This window comes from Anabrus simplex, chromosome 2, assembly GCF_040414725.1.
Source record: "Anabrus simplex isolate iqAnaSimp1 chromosome 2, ASM4041472v1, whole genome shotgun sequence".
Lineage (NCBI taxonomy): Eukaryota > Metazoa > Arthropoda > Insecta > Orthoptera > Tettigoniidae > Anabrus > Anabrus simplex.
In genome coordinates this window covers 633,410,157-633,432,163 of record NC_090266.1, presented here as the reverse complement: position 1 = coordinate 633,432,163, position 22,007 = coordinate 633,410,157, and the positions used below count along the sequence as shown (strand labels likewise).

Genomic DNA, 22,007 nt, shown 5'->3' with positions numbered 1-22,007 from the left:
AATGCTGGCCATGGCCACTACCTTCCAAATCCTTTCCCTTTGCTATCCTTGCATTACTGAAAACCTTTGATGTGTTAGTGCAATGTTGAACCACTAGGAAAAGAAAAGAATGCAATCCAAGAGATTTTACCGAGTTATCAGAGTTTCTGAGAGGATACATTATTGGAATGTGCGAGGCTGGATGGTCATACCAACAAATCGCCTGTCACCTAGGACTTTCTGACCAAACTGTTCGGGCGTGTTGAGACTAGTAGATGTGTGAAGACATGCACGTGACAGCTGGGCTCTGGACATCCTCGATAGACGATCAGGACATTGGATCACCTGATCCTCCAATAAACTCGAACATTTCCAGCTGTTAAGATGTCTGCTCTCCAGGCACATGTAGCACCATCATTACAGGTCCCTGTGTCTGCTCAAATCATTTGCAGGTGCTTGGAAGAAGAACATTGTCTTGCTGTACCCATTACATGTCCTACCATTGACACCCATCTATCATGTCCGTTTACAATGGTGTTGTGAATGACAAATGGACTGTTACAGACTGGAATTTGATTGTCTTTAGTGGCAACCTGAGGTTCTGTTTGTTTGTGCATGGAGGCCTTGTGACAGTGAGTGTTTATATCTTATTCAGTTATTTAGTGCATCACTTAATATACTGCCGGAAAAGAATCCTAGTTCTTCCCATGTTGGTAACCTTTTCTGTTATGTTTACCTGTCCAATTAAAATGAATAGGAGAAAGTAATTCTTAACTTCACTGATGATTCTGAGTTTTGAGTGCCATGGCACCTGGATAGCTGGTCACTCCTAAAGAAACCATTTTTAACAGATAGTTAGAAACTCTCCATGCAATTAATTACTCAGTTTAATGTTATTGGTTTTTATGTCCCACTAACTACTTTTATGGTTTTTGGAGATGCTGAGGTGCTGAAATTTTGTCTCGCATGAGTTCTTTTACATCCCAGTAAATCTGCCAGCATTAGGCTGAGGTATTTGAGCACCTTGAAATACCACTGGACTGAGTCAGGATCAAACCTGCCAAGTTGGGCTCGGAAGGCCTGCACTCTACCATCTGAGCTACTCAGCCCGGCTGTAATTTGGTTAAAAATATGCGAGGCATAACCACTATACCCATTTTGTCACAGAATGACAGTCAATTGAAATAAATACTTGCTGACAATTAAATCGGTTCATCTGAAGAATGGTAATTATAAATTTTGGTTTATAAATAACTCGGTTATACATTTTATGAAAGCCAATATAATACAGGAAGCTGCCTAGCTGGTGCAATTGTGATGCATGGTTAACCTGGCAGGAGATATATATATACTAGCAAGATACCCGTGCTGCACTACGGTATTATACTGAAATTTATAATTGAATGCTTATTGTTTTACATATAATCCGCCGAAATTCGCGATCTGACTCGTTTTCTAATAGATTACGGCAAGTTTCCTCACATTTTTCAATCCAGCAATCGATTTCGTACTTCCCGGGCTAGGTCCAGGGATTCCACCCGGCCAGTTGGGTCCCTAAATCCTTGCCATCTTTTCCTATAAGCAATTTTAATATGGATGAAATCCTTGAGATCTGGCGTGGTGTCGTCTTGGGTGCCTTGGCGGTACTGAACCCGCGGCCTAATTGCATTCTTAGTCATTACCTGTCCAGGACCCGTTTCCACCGCGGTCCGCACATTTTGACGACGGTCCTGAACATTATTATTATTATTATTATTATTATTATTATTATTATTATTATTAGATATTCTGGACCCCACAGCAACATGCAAGACCGCTACTTGGCGGTAAATTACATCTGCTGCCATTGTCATTTTTGAAAATGTGACCAGCACCATTGTCGCTCGTAAGCAAGTGTGCGGGATTTCTGGCGATACGAATGACATACTTCCGTGCTTTATTGACCTTATTATAGAGGTGAACAATTTGACGGTCAATCTCATTCCTATCGTTTATTTCAAATGTGTTTATATTTTTATTTATATGCCAGGAGAAGGTACTGTAATCTAAAAACGTTCTCCGAAGGAAAATATGGCTGTTGAAAACGAACCCCAGGAAGCTTAAAAATGATCGGTTTATGATCAGAATAAGTACATAGAAACTATATAGCCTTTTTTCCAGTCATTCGACAGGGTCAGGAATGGAATGAATAACGCCCCATCTAGCGGCGACAATAGGAATTACGCTGCCGAAGTACCCCTCTGGGGCAATGATCGATGAATGACAAATGAAATGAAATATTGGACAGTGTTGCTGGAATGAATGATCTCAGGGAAAACCGGAGTATCCGGAGAAATCCCTGTCCCGCCTCCGTTTTTTCCAGCACGAATGTCACATGGAGTGACCGGGATATGAACCACGGAACCCAGCTGTGAGAGGCCGGCGCGCTGCCACCTGAGCAACGGAGGCTCCTTATAAGTACATTATGAACAGTAAAATCAATTGGTCTCACCTCCTTTTACACCCCACCGCCGTTAAGTTTATTTACACCCTCCAAAAAAATTAAAAGAAGGCGTGTTTCTTTATGTTTAAAGGAGATTCCAAACACCAATGTTCACGTCTGTTACCTTCAGTTTTGAGATATAAGTATCCTCATTAAAATAATTCACTTTTTTCCCTTCCTTTCACACTCCCCCCCCCCCCCCCAAGTGAATTTTCCGGCAAAAAATACTTGTTTCTTTAATAGTAAAGGATCTTCTAAATAGCAATTATCACGACTCTAACTTCTTCAGTTTTTGATTTGTGTCTCCTCATGAAAGGAATTCAACTCCTTTTCACTCCCTTCCCCCAAGATGGTCCCCTCCCCAAAAACGCGTTTTTCTTTGTTTTTAAAGGAGATCCAAATACCAATTTTCACGTCTGTAAAAACTTTAGTTTTTATTAGATGTATGTATTCTCATACAATTAAGTCAATTAATTATTCAATTCTTCACACCCCCCTTCACTGGATTTTTCGAGAATACATCTTCCTTTACTATTAAAGCAGATTCCAAATATCAAATTTCACGTCTGTAACGTCTTCATTTTTGAGATATCAGTTGCCTAATTTAAAGATTTCAACACCATTTTCAGTCACTTTTACCGCCCTCCCTCCACCCAAGTGGTAATTCCGAAAACTAAAAATACACGTTTCTTTATTTTTAATAGAGATAAAGAATACCATTTTTCACTTCTGTAACTTAAGTTTTTTTGAGATATACTGTAGAAATTCTCATTTTGAAATTTGACCCCTTTTTAGTTTCCCTTAAGTTGAGTTTCCAAAAACAAATCACCTATGTTTCTTCACATTTACAGGATATTCCAAATACCCACTTTTTACGTCTGTAACATTTTACGTTTCTCAGATATTCTGTAGATATAGTCTTAATAAAATTCACCCCACTTTGTCACTCCTGTTTTTAACCGCCATTAATTGGATTTTCCAAAAGAAAAAAATACGTGTTTTTTATTTTTAAAGGAGATCCCATATACAAATTTACAGTTCTGAACTATCTTCAGTTTTTGAAATATATGTATCCTCATTAAAGGCATTCAACCCATTATTCACAAAAAAATACGTGTTCCTTTATTTTTAAAGGAGATTCTAAATACCAATTGTTACATCTGTAAACTTTTTAAGTTTCAAGATGTAGGCACTCATTTTAGAAATTCTGCCCCCTTTTCACCCCCCATTATTTGGATTTTCAAAAAAAGAAAAAATACCTATTTCTTTATTTTTAAAGTAGATCCCAAATACCAATTTTCAGGTCTGTAATATCTTCAGGTTCTGAAATATAAGTAGCCTCATTAAAGTCATTCAACCCATTTTCACCCTTTTCCACCCTTCCTATTGGAATTTTCCGAAAACAAAAAAACGTGTTTCTTTATTTTTAAAGGACATTCTAAATACCAATTTTTAAACCTATAAACTTTAAAAGTTTTGAGATATAGATACTATCATTTTAAAAATTCACACCCTTTTCACCCCCCGTTAATTGGATTTTCAAAAAACAAAAAATACGTGTTTCTTAATTTTTAAAAGAGATCAAAAGTACCAAATTTCAGGTCTGTAATATCTTCAGTTTCTGAGATATAAGTACCAGTGTCCTGATTAAAGGCATTCAACCAATTTTTCACCCTTTTTCACCCCTCCTATTGGGATTTTCTGAAAACAAAAAAAATACGTGTTTCCTTATTTTTAAAGAAGATTAAAAATACCAATTTTTACATCTGTACACTTTTAAAGTTTTGAGATATAGATACACTCATTTTAAAATTTCACCCCTCTTTTCACCCCCTTAACGACGGAATATCCAAAAATCCTCTTAGCGAGCACCTACATCTTAATATGAATGTATCCCCAAAATTTCATTTCTTTATGTCCAGTAGTTTTGCCTCGGCGATGATGAATCAGTCAGTCAGTCAGGACAAGTTATTTTATATATAGACTAGCAAGATACCCGTGCTTCGCTACGGTAATATACTGAAATTTACAATTGAATGCTTATTGTTGTAGATATATAATCCGCCGAAATTCGCGGTCTGACTCGTTTTCTGCGAGAATCCGCGAAAATTCGCGATCTGACTCGTTTTCTGATAGATTACGGCATGTTTCCTCCCATTTTTCAATCTTTCTTTCCAGCAATCGATTTCGTACTTCCCGGGCTAGGTCCAGATATTCCACCCGGTCAGTTGCGTCCCCAAATCTTTGCCATCTTTTCCTATAAGCATTTTTAATATACATCAAATCCTTCAGGTCATCCGGCGTGGTGTCGTCTTCTGTGCCTTGGCGGTACTGAACCCGCGGCCGGACTGCATTCTTAGTCATTACCTGTCCAGGACCCGTTTCCAGGGTGGTCCGCACATTTGACAACGATCCAGATTATTATTATTATTATTATTATTATTATTATTATTATTATTATTATTATTATTATTATTATTATTATTATAAGATGTTCTGGACCCCACGGCAAGGTGCAAGACCGCTACTTGGCGGTAAATTACATCTGCTGCCAGTGTCATTGTTACAATGTGACCAGCACCATCGTCGCGAGTAGGCAAGTGTGCGGAATTTCTGGCGATACCAATGACATACTTCCGTGCATTATTGACCTTATTATAGAGGTGAACAATTTGACGGTCCATCTCATTCCTATTGTTTATTTCAAATGTGTTTAAATTTTTATTTATATGCCAGGAGAATCTTTTGTAATCTAAGAACGTTCTCCGAATGAAAAGATGGCTGTTGAAAACGAACACAGGAAAGATTAAAAATGATCGGTTTATGATCAGAATAAGTACATCGAAACTATATGGCCTTTTTTCCAGTCATTCGACAGGGTCAGGAATGGAACGAATAAAGCCCCACCTAGCGGCGACAATAGGAATTGTGCTGGCCGCCAAAGCACACCTCTGGGGCAATGATCGATGAATGACAAATGAATTGAAATATTGGATAGTGTTGCCGGAATGAATGATGACAGGGAAAACCGGAGTATCCGGAGAAAAACCTGTCCCGCCTCCGTTTTGTCCAGCACGAATGTCGCATGGAGTGACCGTGATTTGAACCACGGAACCCAGCTGTGAGTGGCCAGTGCGCTGCCGCCTGAGCAACGGAGGCTCCTTATAAGTATATTATGAACAGTAAAATCAATTGGGCTCACCTCCTTTTACATCCCAGCGACGTAAAGTTCATGTACCCGCCCCCCCCCAAAAAAAAAATTAAAAGAAGGCGTGTTTCTTTATATTTAAAGGAGATTCCAAACACCAATGTTCACGTCTGTTACCTTCAGTTTTGAGATATAAGTATCCTCATTAAAATAATTCACTTTTTTCCCTTCCTTTCACACTCCCCCCCCCCCAAGTGAATTTTCCGGCAAAAAATACTTGTTTCTTTAATAGTAAAGGATCTTCTAAATAGCAATTATCACGACTCTAACTTCTTCAGTTTTTGATTTATGTGTCCTCATGAAAGGAAGTCAACTCCTTTTCACTCCCGCCCCCCAAGATGGTTCCCCCCCCCAATCAAACGCGTTTTTCTTTAAGGAGATTCAAATACCAATGTTCACGTCCGTAACAACTTTAGTTTTTGTTAGATGTATGTTTTCTCATACAATTAAGTCAATTTTTTTTTTCAATTACCGAGCTCGATAGCTGCAGTCACTTAAGTGCGGCCAGTGTCCAGTATTCGGGAGATAGTAGGTTCGAACCCCACTGTCGGCAGCCCTGAAAATGGTTTTCCGTGGTTTCCCATTTTCACACCAGGCAAATGCTGGGGCTGTACCTTAATTAAGGCCACGGCCGCTTCCTTCCCACTCCTAGCCCTTCCCTGTCCCATCGTCGCCATAAGACCTATCTGTGTCGGTGCGACGTAAAACAACTACAAAAAAAAAATTCACCCCCCCCCCCCACTTCATTGGATTTTCCGAGAATACGTGTTTCTTTACTTTTAAAGCAGATTCCAAATGTCTAATTTCACGTTTCATTTTTGAGATATCAGTAGCCTAATTAAAAGAATTCAACACCATTTTCAGTCACTTTTACCCCCCCCCCTTCCACCCAAGTGATATTTCCGAAAACTAAAAATACACGTTTCTTTATTTTTAATAGAGATAAAAAATACCATTTTTCACTTCTATAACATGTTAAGTTTTGGAGATATACTGTAGAAATCCTCATTTAAAAATTTCACCCCTTTTTAGTTCCCCTTAAGTGGAGTTTCCAAAAACAAATCACCCTTCTTTCTTTACATTTACAGGAGATTCCAAATACCCTCTTTTTAGGTATGTAACAGTTTACGTTTCTCAGATATTCTGTAGATATATAATCTTTCAAAAAAATTCACCCCAATTTGTCACTCCTGTTTAACCGCCATTAATTGGATTTTCCGAAAACAAAAAAATACATGTTTCTTTATTTTTGAAGGAGATCCCAAACACAAATTTTCAGGTCTGTGATATCTTCAGTTTCTGAGGTATAAGTACTGGTATCCTGATTAAAGGCATTCAACCTCTTTTTCACCCTTTTTCACCCCTCCTATTGGGATTTTCTGAAAACAAAAAAATACGTGTTTCCTTATTTTTAAAGATGATTCTAAATACCAATTTTTACATTTGTAAACTTTAAACGTTTTGAGATATAGATACACTCATTTTAAAATTTCACCCCCCTTTTCACCTCCTTAGCAACGGAATATCCAAAAATCCTCTCTTAGCAAACACCTCATCTTAATATGAATATATCCCCAAAATTTCATTTCTTTATGTCCAGTAGTTTTGGCTCAGCGATGATGAATCAGTCAGTCAGTCAGTCAGTCAGTCAGGACAAGTTATTTTATATATATATATATATATATATATATATATATATATATATTCCTACCAGGAATTAGAGAAATAACTAAGAGACTTTGCAATTGGCATATGACCATGAGTTTCACTCAACATAAAACATAAATGAGTACTAGATTAATTACTGGAGGACATGACGGCTTGACATAGAACTGATCACTTTATCCTTCTTGCTGCAGAGCCTTAACCTTTGACTTCTCCAGGGGTCTTGATGGGCTGTAATGGAGATTAAAATAATAGCATAGAAAGATTTTCTGTAGTACACTATAAAAGGCAATATCACCCAGATATTGACTAAATGCTAACATTAGCAACCCTTACTTCATTTCACTTTCACCATATGGCAGTATTCAGATCTTAGACCTTCCAAGTAAAGCCATAATTCTCACAGTTCTGTCAGGCTGAGTAGCTTGGATGGTAAGAGTACTAGATTTCTGGCCCCAAGCAGGTGGGTTCAATCCCAGCTCAGTCCAATAGTATTTGAACTCCTGTGAGACAAACTTTCAGCTCATCATTATCTCCAGAAATTGTAAAGGTAGGTAGTGGGATGTAATACAAATTAATCTAGTACTCGTTATCTTGTGTCTGTTTGAAGGAAGAAAGTATAGTCTTTTGAAAATTAAAAAATAAAAGAATGAGTGCATGATAACATATGTTCCTTGCGTTTAATATTTTATCAGACTTAATGTTAATTATCAAAATAGAATTCATGTCCCATGTCGATACAAACCCCGTGGATACCCACAACAAATTATATCTCTAGTTTCACTTGTTTCTGAGAAAAATGTACCTGTGATGAACTTACCATGCACTCATTCATTTTTATTTTTTTGTGTGACACTAAATTTAGTGCATTTTTAATGACTAGGAAATATACTTATGTCCTAAGTGGTAATATTCATTTCTAAATTTTTTCTCCTAATTTATAAAAATAGCATCTTATTTGTGAAAGGTAGATACATATTTATTTCATTGGCTCGTACAGAGGAATTGTACAATGAATAATATATTCAGTGGTGGATCTGAAAACTCTGATACTTACAATGATATAATCAGGTGACTACAACAGTAAAAGTACACACATAAATACAGAAAGTGTAAAAAAAAAAAAAAAAAAAAAAAACCATTCTATAGTTCCTTAATTATGCTAAGTTACATAAACTATTTAGTACTACAAGTGAGTAACAATCCAACAGGTTTGACAAAGCAGGACAGGTGGTTGTTTTAAACATTACCTATTTATATTTGACCTATGATGTATCTATTCCATACATTTTCCTTTGCCTTTAGTTTGAATGTTATTAAAGTAGGGGCAATTTTCACGTCAGCAGGAAGTTTGTTATGTGCTTGAATTGCTTAGAATTTACAACTGTTCTTCCCATATTTTGAAGAGTGGATATGATATAAGGCCAAATCATCTGCATGTCTAGTTTGAAACCTGTGGTGGTCTGAATTGGTTATTAAGGTAGAGTTGTGAAATATTGTTTCTTTTTATTTTATACAATAGTATGATAGAATTAAGCTCTGTAATTATGCTGAGAGATAGAATTTTAGTCTGAGTGTACAGGTCTTTTACTGGGGTGTATAATTGTAAGATTATTTTTTGTTCCTTATTGCCCTGTTTTGTATCACCATTAGTTCATTCAAGGAAGACTTTATACAATGTGACCAAATTACACAATTGGAAGTGGCTATGCGCTAGTGAATAATAAATTTGTAGGAGGAGGTGTTTAGGGATTAAATATGTCTTTTTAGTAACCCAGCAACTGGGGCAATTTTCTTAGTTATATATTCAACATGATCATTTCAGGTCAGGTTCTCATCAATAATTAATCCAAGATATTTCACTTTATTTATTTTTTCTATTTCCGTATCATTTGAGTAATTTTTCACTACCGGTATTTGAGTGAATGATTTTCTGTTTTGAAATAATTATGTATTTAGTTTTCTGCAGATTCATTGTCAATTTCTTACACTGGTACCAGTGTAAGAGAGTGAGCAAGTCCTGCTGCATGTTTTCTAAAACTGTGTCCTTACTTTTGCCCGTATTGAAGATATTGGTATCATCGGCATATAATGTGATATAGCCATTTAGATTACATGAAGAAATATCATTTATATAAATAAGAAATGAATTAGGACCTAGTATGGAACCTTGTGGGACACCATGGGTTATATAATTGGCAGAGCTTGAGTAATTATTCACAGTAACAAGTTGCTATCATCCTGTTAAGTAATTTCAAAAACAATTCAGGGCAAGGCCATGAATTTCAGCCTTTTCTAATTTTCCTAAAAGAATACTATGATCAAGAGTATCAAAAGCTTTGGCAAGATCAATGAAAGCCTGCTGCAATGTTGTTGCTGTCTACGGTGGATTGTAACATTGTAATGAGATCAACAGTAGCTACTTCAGTACAAGACCTCTCTGTGAACCCATATTGCCCCTTATAGAAGAAATTGTTTTTGTTTAGGAAAGCCAAAAGTCTTTTCTTCACAACTGTTTCCATACTTTCGGAAACAATTGATAAAATCAAGATTGGCCTATAAACACTTGGATTTAGTCTATTCCCTCCCATAAACACAGGGATCACTTAAGCTAACGTATCTTTAGTTTATTGGGTATTATACGGGTAGTCAGGGACTTGTTAATGATCTTTACAAGTAATCCTATTATAGGGTCCTTTGCTTTTTTTAATAGTGAGATAGTAATGTCATCTATTCTGCAGCTATTCATACTTTTAAGGTTAGATATGATGGACTTTACTTCTGCTACATCCGTTGGGTACAGGTAAAGGGATGCAAGACTAGTAAATTCACTGAAAGACACAGTATTATGTTCAGGAATACTTAGAGCTAGGTTTTTGGCAATGTTTATAAAAAAAGGAGTTGAATGAGTCACACAGAACATGTTTATCAGTTATTACTTTGCCTTCAATTTCAAGCATGGTACAAGAGACATTTGTTGAAAGAATGAATTATCCTTTTAATATTTAATTACCATTTAATCATTTGTGGAAGTATTGTTACAACTATCTCAGAATATTCTCAGTAAATTGCTCATTGTCTAATTTGAGAAATCACTTGCATAATCTCTGTAAGCAATTACTATTTCCCTGTGTTTAGTTGCAGTATAACCTGTGTGATATTTGTAAAAAATATTTTTTATGCTCCATTGATTTTTTGCCTTTCTCTTCACCTTGTGTTGTTGTTAAATGTTATTACTGTGAATTTGTGCTTGAAGTTAGATGATTCTTTGCTCCTGTGGATTGCTTTATATTGCCCTAACATGTAGGAAGGTAGCAATGAGAGTTTAGGAACATCGCAGGCACTTAATTCTTTGCTGGCCAGAGAATTCTGCTGTGGCAACTCGCCCGGTAATATGTAGATAAAGTGGACTACATAAGTGATACAATAATCAAGATACAGTTGAGGACAGAGAATGGAGTAAAGGATTTCATCCAAGTGTGTGCATCCCAGACTGGATACAAAGATGATGGTATGGATACATTCCTGGAGACATGAGAGAAAGAGAGAAAGAGAGAGAGAAAGAGAAAGAGAAAGAGAAAGAGAGAATATATGAATTTAATGCAACATTAGGATGTGATAAAGAAAAGGAATGGAAGCAGTTATTGGACCTTTTGGATATGGCAAGAGGAATAAAGAGGGAGGAATTTGGTGGCATTTGTTACAAACGGGTCAAGGGTGGGCAGTAAGTGGTTCAGGAAATAGAAATGAAAATAGGAAAACTAGTAAGAATGAAAGAAATAAGAGTATGGATATTAAAAGAAGTGGGAATGAAAGAAAAATTCCAAAATGAATTTAATCACATGCCAGAACTGAGGCAGGAGAGTGTGGATGTGGAATGAGACATGTTTAAGAAGGAATTTGTGAGCTGTGCAGAGAATTTTTGTGGCAGAATAGCTGAAAGAGTGAAAGATAGACACCACCATGGAATGAGAGGGTAAAGGAAGCAGTGAAAAGTAAGAAGAAAGCATGGCAATTTTCGAACAGGGATAAAATGGAAGAAAGTGGACGAAAATATCAGGAAATGAAAAGGTGCAGGAAAGTAGTAAGTGAAGAAATGCTGGGAAGGATTTCACAAGAGTTGGGAAAGGATGTGTATAAGGTGCTATATGGACTTGTAAGAAGGAAAAATCAGAGCAAGTTGGTTGTGCAGTTAGGGTCGTGCAGCTGTGAGGTTGCACTCAGGAGACAGCTGGTTTGAATCCCATCATTGGCAACCCTGAATATGGTTTTCTGTGGTTTTCCATTTCCACACCAGGTAAATAATAGGTCTGTACCTTAATAAAGGCCAGAGCTGCTACCATCCTTCCATTCTGAAAGCCTGTGATATGTTAGTGCAACATTAAACAGTGGGGATGGGGGGAGGGAAAAACTTCTACACAAAGCATTTGAAATGGAAAGGAGGAGAGATAACACAACCAGAGGAGATAAAGAAAAGATGGAAGGATTGCTTTGATGAGCTTCTGAATGTGAGAAGGGGTGTAGACAAGATGATAGTGTAAGAGTGTGAGGCGACAGAAATTGCTGCTAAATAAATTAAAATGGGAAAAGCAGCAGGATTGGATGAATTGTGTGTGTAAATGATAAAGGCAGTAGGGCCTCTTGGTCTACAATGGCTGTATAGGCTATTTTGATGTATATGGAAAAAAAATCTGTACCAAATGAGTGAAGGAGTAATAATACCTATATTTGAAGGGGGACAAGAAGATAATTATCGAAGAATTGCACTATTCTCTCAGGTAGCAAAAATATTTGAAAGGGTACTACAAAAGAGAATGAGAAGAAAGGTGAAAGGACAATTACAAGAAGAAATGGAGATAAACATGACCCAATCTTCAGAATGAGGGAATTAATGGAAAAACTTTGGGAATAAGTAAGATATTGTGATGACATTCTGTGATTTAGAAAAGTGTACCCAGAGCAAAGGTAAGGATAGTAATGCAACAGAAAGGATTTGGGAAACAGCTGATAAAATAAGTGCAAGCATGTATAAAAATTGTTGCAGCAGGGCCAAACACATCTGGGGAGATCAGAATGGTTTTGGAATGAAACTGGACTATAAGGAAGTGTTGTCACTACTGCTATTCATAATGGTCATGGATGAAATTGTGAAGGAGACAAAGCTAAAATATGGGGACAGAGCTTAAGGTACTGTAATGCTGTTTGCAGATGATATTGTAGTGTGGGTTGCAAACAGACAGGAAGTGCAAAGGCAACTTGATATATTAAGTGAAATTATTGAAAACTGTGGAATAAAAATCAGTATAGAAAAGTAAGACAATGGTTTTGACTAGAGAACTGGATTGGAAAAGAATTATAAAATTATAGGGACAAAACATCGACATTTTGAGAGCTTCAGAAGTGAACTGGTACAGGATTCAGGGCTGGACATGGAGATCAACAGGAAAATACATTCTACCAGTGTGAGAAATCTGGTGTGGAGAAAGGAAGTACCAATGAAGTGAAGTGTAAAGAAGTGATGTAGAAGATGTACTACTGCCCAATATGCAGTGGAGTCTGGGTACTGACCAAAAGACAGGAGAATGAAATCCAGGCCAGTGAAATGAAAATATTTCAGAAGAATGATAGGAATGACAAAAATAAAATGGAAATGGCGTATGGCTTTTAGTGCTGGGAGTGTCTGAGGACAAGTTCAGCTCGCCAGTTGCAGGTCTTTTGATTTGACGTCCGTAGGCAACCTATGCATCATGATGAGGGTGAAATGATGATGAAGAAGGCACATACACAGCCCCCGTGCCAGTAAAATGAACCAATTAGGGTTAAAATTTCCGACCCTGCCGGGAATTGAGCCCGGGTCCCCTGTGACTAAAGGCCAGCACACTAACCATTTAGCCATGGAGTCAGACACAGGAAAGACAAGAAAAGACAGTAAGGATGAGGACATCAGGAAGGAAATTGGAGTGGAAAAGCTTTTTGACAGAATAGAGAAGGAAGGATAAACTTAGATGGTTTGGACATGTTAAAGAGGATGGATGAAGAATGCTGAAGCAGATGCTGGAAACCCAGGTTGGAGGGAGGGCAATAGGGAGACTCAGACTAAGGTGGTTGGAACAATCAAAATTAGTATAATTAGAAGAAACCTGGTTTGGAACACAGTTAAGGAGGAAGAATGGTGGTCTTATAGAGCAAGATGGAAAGGTGCCATACACATCCCAATCTGGCAGGAGCTGGATGAGAGAAATGGATGATGTTTAGTCTGAACTAGTTTGACATCAATAAATCTAATTGTCAAAGTTGAATATGGCTATGGAAGGTGGTATCTGAGGGGAGTACAACAGCCTTTTGTGACAGCTGATTGGTTACACATCCTTGTTACCCTTAGATGGGTCATCTACTGTATTTAATATTCCAGAACATTACAAATAGAAGTTAAAAATATATATCAAGAAACATAACAGAATAAAAGTGAGGTCCATGGGTCTCAAATCTTATTACTTGGTGAGGTTCATTGACTTGTGCACTAACAGAATGAAGGCTAGATTTCAAAATTTCAAATGTTATTGTTATTAGCATTTCGAACAACAAAACTCTAAAACATTTTACAGGACTAAGGCTAGCCTCTTACAGAAAAACAGAAAACGTCCATTAAATTTCTGGAAAACGTGTAGCACATAGAGAATTACACATTGACAATTGATTTCAGTTTAGAAATCAATGGAGTTCCTTCACAAGACTGTGGGATAATCTTTCTTTCTGCTGTTAGACACAAGCCTAATTAATTTTCACTCCACTGTGGGTAGGTACAAATGATTGCTGCATGATTTGACTGAAGTTGCATTTTCGCCCTTTTACTGTAACAATCTCACATGAGACATAATTTGAACAATCTTCTCAACTTGTCATTTGTGTGTGTGTATTTTTTAAATCTAAACCTGCTATCTAGATGAGTGGTGAGGCATTTCTGTGTAAAACAGCCAGAATATTACTAATTTTCATCCATTTTGCTATCTGATCTAACAAAGACTTTTTGCTTTCCTTGTTTTTAGTTGATGAAGATGTACCAGTGGATACTTCATTAAATACCTACATTAGAAATTATGCCAATCTACGAGGTACAAAGGCTATGTGCCATGAGGGAGGCTGTGGTGCTTGTATAGTCAATGTAACATGGAAACATCCAGCTACAGGGGAGACTATATCCCATGCAGTGAATTCGGTAAGGCCTTCATTATGTTGCATCATTTCATTAGTAAACCGAGAGAAATTGTGCCTAATTCTAACGAAGAACTATAATATTACCCAGTTCATGGCTGAGTCTTTAACTGCTTCATGGTCTATAACAATAGTGATTAATCCACGTCCTTTTGAACTTGCAAGTCATATTACCCTATGGGGCTGTTGATCACAATGTTTAAAACCTTTTGCATGAAGCTGCAAAAACAAAACTGATATGTCCTAATATTATTTTTTCTAAAGACTTTGGTTTAAAAAACTGATTTAGTTATTCCTTTTTTTTAATATTGACTTCAGTAAAAATCTTTAAATACAGTACAGTGAAACCAGATAATATACTCCTGTTTAATACATTGCCCTGCATAACACAAGTTTGTTCTCAGGTTTCTGAACATCTTGTATGTGAAGCCTTCAAAAATTACTCTGTATATTGCTTTATTCATGGAATGTATTCAGTCCCTTGTTTGTGGAATATTTTCATTTTCAGTGATGTTTGGAAGAGAGATCATTTTTAATTCTTCTTAGATAAGGTCATTAATGTGTAAAGTATTCCACCCTTTATTTTGTGGTTTTACAAAGTATTTGTTTTATACCTGTGCTCTTTAAGTCTGTGCATGGAACAACACCGTGACAGCTGTGTTGTTACCACTTCTCTCATTCCTGTTCTTTACCTTTCTGGAAAATTTTGCTTGTCATTTTCAAGTTGTCCTTGGTGTATTGAAGTGTCTTATGCAATTAAAATGACTATTAAACTTGCTTCAGAAATTCTTGAATAAGATAAAATCGTAGAAAATTATGCTGTGCCACTATAGATGATGAAGGGGATAAAGAACAATTGAGCCACTTCCCCCTGTGGCAAGATACTATCACAATGATGCATGCAGTACAGCAATTTATCATTGTTTGAGGATATGCCATCGAGTGTAAATTCAGTTAAATTGGATAGAAAATGTTATTCATTGTTTAGGTTTGTGTACGAGAAAGATTACAATTAATGAGGTTTTTCTTTGTAAGAACTAAGCATGGCAGGGCTATGTCATTAATAAGTCTAGTATTGTAAAATGCAAATCCTGTATAATATGTCAGCATACAGTACATATACCATTTCCAATATTGTGTATACCATATTGCAATAAAAATGCTAAAAATCTTGAACATGTTTTGTATCTGGCAGAAGACTGTACACATTTGGTTATCTTCTGCTTAATATGTGGTTTAGGTTTATACATGGTTTCCCTGAAAGTGTTTGACCAGGATTTTAATGTATATGTAATATTAATATGCTCTGAGAGTTTACAAATTAAGTAATGCCAGGCTGAATAGTTCAGATGGTAGAGTGCTGATCTTCTGAGCCCAGATTGGCAGGTTAGATTTTGGCTCTCCATCAGTCCAGTGGAATTTCAATGTGCTAAAGTTTATCAGCCTTGTGTTAGTATGTGAAAGAACTTTCAGGACAAAATTTCAGCAACTCGCTGTCTCTGAAAACTGTAAAGTATTTAATGGGACATAAAACCAAGAACTGTATTGATGCTGTTGAAAGGTGGTATCCATACTAGAAAATGATAGTTATGCATCCACAGCTCTGCAAGGGAGTTTCTTCAGCATATCTAGAAATTTGAACATGGAAACTACCACAGATAATACACTTAATTGGCTTGGGAACACGGATACATAAAAATACCTACGGAAAAGTTAAACCAAACACAGCTAGATAAAATCAGTTGCAGATATGAATAGGATGGTAAGGTGTCAGACTTACCTGTGTCCAGAACATTAAAAAATGAAGCTGTACTGTGTAATATATTGTCAAACTGTATGTACATTATAAGACATGGTTTGGCAGAACAGGAAGCTTCAGAGCCTGAGTCATGCCATGTAAATAAAGGTATAATAATAATGATGATGATAATCTAATATAATATAATATAATATAATATAATATAATATAATATAATATAATATAATATAATATAATATAATATAATATAATAAATAAAATATAATAAAATATAATAATAATGAACCCAACCTTGAATGTGATAAGGAACCTATCTCATTTTGAGCTCAAGAAAGCACAATGTTTTTGATACTGTTAAATGAGATGTGAAAAACAGTGATCAAAGTAGGGCGGAAAAAAAAAAAAAAAAAAAAAAAAAGAGCAGAGGAGTCTCTAGGCAATTTTTTATACAGACATAACTTACATGAGAAATGCATTCAAACATTTGTAATAAAAATTAAAACATGCTAACCCTGACAGACAAGACAGAAGAGCTGATAAGAGTTCATGAAAGAGGATGACATAGCCATCCTTAGTCTTAGTGAAACAAAATGGAGAGGAAAAGGGGAAAGAAAACTGAAGGAAGGGTACAGGCTGTTGTACAGTCAAGAACAGGATGCAATAAATGGAGTAAGAATGATCATAAGGAAGGATGTCCTGGAATATGTGGACAAGGTGAAGATCAATGACAGAATGATCATATCAAGACCTCTTGTGGGTGGGGAATGCAGACAAAGAATATACATGTGGTATCCCCTGCCTGTTGTAAGGGAAGGCTAAAAGGGGCAACTTAGGTGTGGTTATGGGACCATGAATTGTTCTGCAGTGGATGGGAGTGTTTGAATACATCTACAAGTAATCCCTGCCAGTTGTAGGAGGAGACTGAAATGCTCATGTGGCCATTGCCCTCTTTCTCCTTTTTTTAAATTTTTAAATATTTTAATTGAGGGTTAATTGTAGACCGAATCAAAATTTCTAATAAAATGTAAAGTTGTTACAGGCATAAAAAGTGGTATATAGATCTTCTTTAAAAATAAAAAGACGCGTTTTGGGGGAGAGGGGATCGGGGAATCACCTTTGGGGGGCGGGTGTGAAAAGGTGTTGAATTCGTTTCATGAGGACACATATCTCAAAATCTGAAGTTAATCGGTATTTAGAAGATCCTTTACTATTATAGAAACAAATATTTTTTACCGGAAAATTCACTTAAGGGGGTGGGGGGAGTGTGAAAGTGAAAAAAAGTTAATTATTTTTATGGGAATACTTATATCTCAAAACTGAAGGTAACACACGTAAACATTGGTATTTGGAATCTCCTTTAATCATAAAGAAACATGCCTTCTTTTTTTTTGGGGGGGGGGGGGTAAATCAACTTAACCGCGGTGGGGTGAAAACGGAGGTGAGACCAATTGATTTTACTGTTCCTAATGTACTTATAAGGAGCCTCCGTGGCTCGGGCGGCAGCGCGCTGGCCTTTTACCGCTGGGTTTCGTGGTTCAAATCCCGGTCACTCCATGTGAGATTTGTGCTGGACAAAGCAGAGGCGGGACATGATTTTCTCCGGGTACTCCGGTTTTCCCCGTCATCATTCATTCCAGCAACTCTCTCCTATATCATTTCATTTCATTTGTCATTCAATAATCATTGCTCCAGAGGAGTGCGACAGGCTTCGTCAGCCGGCACAATTCCTATCCTCACCGCTAGCTGGGGGCTTTATTAATTCCATTCCTGACCCGGTTGAATGACTCTTGATTTTCAATGGACTTATTCTGATCATAAACCGATCATTTTTAACCTTTCCTGGGTTCGTTTTCAAGAGCCATCTTTTCCTTTGGAGAACCTTCTTAGATTACAGTAGATTCTTCTGGCATATAAATAGAAATTTAAACACATTTGAAATAAATGATAGGTATAAGATTGACCGTGCAATTGTTCACTTCTATAATAAGGTCAATACTCGGAAGTATGTCATTCGTATCGCCAGAAGTCCTGCGCACTTGCCTACGGGCGACAATGGTGCTGGTCATACTGTCATCAGTGACAATGGCAGCAGATGTAATTTACCGCCAAGTAGAAGTCTTGCATCTTGCTGTGGTGTCCAGAACTTTAATAATAATAATAATAATAATAATAATAATAATAATAATAATAATAATAATAATAATAATAACGTTCTGGACAGTCATCAAAATGTGTGGACTGTGCTGGAAACGGGTCCTGGACAGGTAATTACCACGATTGCAGTCCGGCCGCCGGTTTAGTACCGCCAAGGCACCTAAGAGGACACCACGCCGGATCTCCTCAAGGATTTGATCCACATTAAAAATGCTTATAGGAAAGCATGGCTAAGATTTAGGAACCCAACTGACTGGGTGGAATACCTGGACCTAGCCTGGGAAATACGAAAACGATTGCTGGAAAAACGATTGAAAAATGGGAGGAACGTTGCCGTAATATCTCAGTAAATGAGTCAGATCGCGAATATCGGCGGATTGTATATAAAACGATAAGCATTCAATTATAAATTTCAGTAAAATACCGTAGCGAAGCACGGGTATCTTGCTAGTTTTATATATATAGATTTGTCTTTTTTTTTTTTTTTTTTTTTTTTTGCTAGTGGCGTTATGTTGCACCGACACAGATAGGTCTTATGGCGATGATGGGATAGAAAAGGCATAGGAGTTGGAAGCGGCCGTGGCCTTAAGGTACAGCCCCAGCATTTGATTCGAACCTACTATCTCCCGGATGCAAGCTCACAGCCGCGTGCCCCTAACCGCACGGCCAACTCGCCCAGTGTCTCTATCCTAACAGGATAGTGATATGTTAGAATTTTACTCTAACTGGAATTAATATCGAAACTCTTCCAGTAACCTCAAAACAGGTTTTATATAGCACTTTCCAAAGCCTACATGCTTGGGACCATTTCTTGAAAATAATTATATCCATTCTGGAATGTCCCTTTTGTATTACTGTGATCATTAATGTGGAAAAATTGTATTACTGTATACGAGAGAAACAAAATTCAAGCACTGTGGGTTGTATATGACCTATTGACCTAAAATGTGTTAAATTCATCAACATTTTTTTGTAGCATTTTGTAGCATGTAGGACAATATCATTTTTTGGTAGTATTTTCAGTGTCAAATATTATGACACTTGCTGCATGAGCCTACAAATAAAAGTTTGAAGGTATGCTTATGTTATATTTCCTCCTGATTATTCATAGAAATATCTCTTATATCTATGTATCCTTTTTAGTGCATGGTCAGTGTGTACTCCTGCAATGGCTGGGCTATAACTACGGTAGAAGGAATCGGCAACAAAATGGATGGCTACGACAGAGTGCAGACACGTCTTATGCAGTTCAACGGAACTCAATGTGGCTACTGTACTCCAGGAATGGTGATGAATATGTACAGGTTAGCATATTACTACTATTATAGAAAGTATTATGTGTCAAGAGAGACTAAGTAAAGATAATAAAGCATTCTTCTAATGTTTGGCTCTCTGGATATATAATCAGTATAGATGCCTTAAGTTCTAATTTCCAGATGTGCTGTGCATTTTCATACAATTTAGTTGATTCCACTACTTTAAGGACTGGGTGTTTGTGTTCATCTTAATAAACCCTTGTACACTACATGCCCCAATGCCAACCACCACAGAAACATTTAATTGTTAAGTAAGTCCTTCCACATAGGATTGGTGTAAGGAAGGACTCGGGCATAAAACTAGGTAAATTCCACTTGTACTACATTCATTTTATCCGTAACCCCCATGAGAATGTGGTAATGGTGCAATAAAGATTAAGAGCTTTCTGAATGCCGATGTCCTCGGTATTTATTGTTCTTTTATGGTTTTAAGTTTAATGTAAGTATAGCTACAACAGCCTTGCTTCACTTGGGAGCATTAACTTGGGTGAACATTTATCTGCAGAGTTATTTTTGCAATAGAGGTAGCATTTATTTCTTTGTCTCGTTCATTACTCCTGAACCAGGTATGAAAGTACCGGTAGTCTAATGGAAACTTCTCAAATTGAAATGGACATATATCTGGAGTATGGTATGTATCTACTGATAAGATCTTTATATTTAAATATACATTTGACCACACATAAATTACCAGCATAGAAATATTTAATTTTATACATTCTCAAAATGAGAGGATATATGTAAACTGTTGAAAGCCAGAGGCCAATGAGATTACAACTGGCTATCTCCTGCACAGTATGTTCATCCTAATTTGAACAAGAGGATTTTGAAAGAAAGAAGTCTTCTGTGATGGCCAATTTTTGTGTGGTTGAGTGTACAATTCAGAAAATAACTTAGTTGAGGAAAAGTAAATCTAGAAATATGTCCCTATACACTGATCATGTGATCTTTCAGTTCAGGTGATACATATATAGCATAAACTGTGGTAAGATTATCTTGTCTAACCTTGTACCTGTTCATTAAAATCAGAGTAATTCATCATTCTCATGTGAGCTTTGCATGCTTTGATGTCACTGACTGTGCTATCTTTAACCCCCATGCTGCCATGTTTGACTTCAGTCGAACAGCTGTCATACTCCATCCACTGCCATATTAGTTTTTAGTCAACAGTTTTATAATGTTACTACCAAGTGATGCTGTTCAATTTGAGGCAAAAAGGAGAGAAAATTAAATTTGCAACGCAACTTTTGTTCATATTGCCCAGACAATCCACCCTTGTGTATTGTGCTATGTTTTGAGAAGTGTCACATTTTGAAGAGTTACCAAGAGTACAACATGTGCCACTAAATTACTAATTTTCAGTGCTGACGGGTATGTCTTTGAAATAAGACACTGCCATCGATTTATCACAAAAATAATTAAACATTTTTCATGTTTTGTTTCTAACAGTATATTTCTGTACAGTGTAAATATTTATCTTGATCAATAACCCATTTCGAGGTCAAACTAATTCAGGAGATGGAAGAAAGTAGAACTCAAAAATATTGAAAGTATTTTCTAAACTGTATTTGTTTTGCTTTTATGCTGCGTATATGTAGTGTTTTTTCACTGTCGCGTATCTTCCTATATTAATTCTTAATTTTGTATGGTATTTTGGTATTTAGGTCCGCCTCTGTGGTGTAGTGGTTAGCGTGATTAGCTGCCACCCCCGGAGGTCCGGGTTCGATTCCCGGTTCTGCCACGAAATTTGAAAAGTGGTACGAGGGCTGGAACAGGGTCCACTCAGCCTCGGGAGGTCAACTGAGTAGAGGAGGGTTCGATTCCCACCTCAGCCATCCTGGAAGTGGTTTTCCGTGGTTTCCCACTTTTCCTCCAGGCAAATGCCGGGATGGTACCTAACATAAGGCCACGGCCGCTTCCTTCCCTCTTCCTTGCCTGTCCCATCCACTCTTCCCATCCCTTCACAAGGCCCCTGTTCAGCATAGCAGGTGAGGCCGCCTGGGCGAGGTACTGGTCATTCTCCCCGGTTGTATCCCCCTGACCCAAAGTCTGAATCTCCAGGACACTGCCCTTGAGGCAGTAGAGGTGGGATCCCTCGCTGAGTCCGAGGGGAAAAACCGACCATGGAGGGTAAACAGATTACGATTTTGGTATTTCTGTGAGCATCAGTTACAATCAGTTTACCAAAAAATCATTTTTTCCAATCTTTTTTTTTACAGAGAAATCCTGCAT

General features: G+C 37.1%; 1 protein-coding gene across 1 annotated transcript in view; it reads left to right on the top strand.

Moving 5' to 3' along the window:
• The window catches only part of LOC136864294 (xanthine dehydrogenase), a 358,258-nt gene that overhangs the window by 111,561 nt on the left and 224,690 nt on the right, over positions 1-22,007 (top strand). The window contains exons 3-4 of the mRNA XM_067141086.2: positions 14,381-14,550; positions 19,603-19,763. Coding sequence (XP_066997187.2) covers positions 14,381-14,550; positions 19,603-19,763 — 331 coding nt within the window. The remainder of the gene's footprint in view (positions 1-14,380; positions 14,551-19,602; positions 19,764-22,007) is intronic.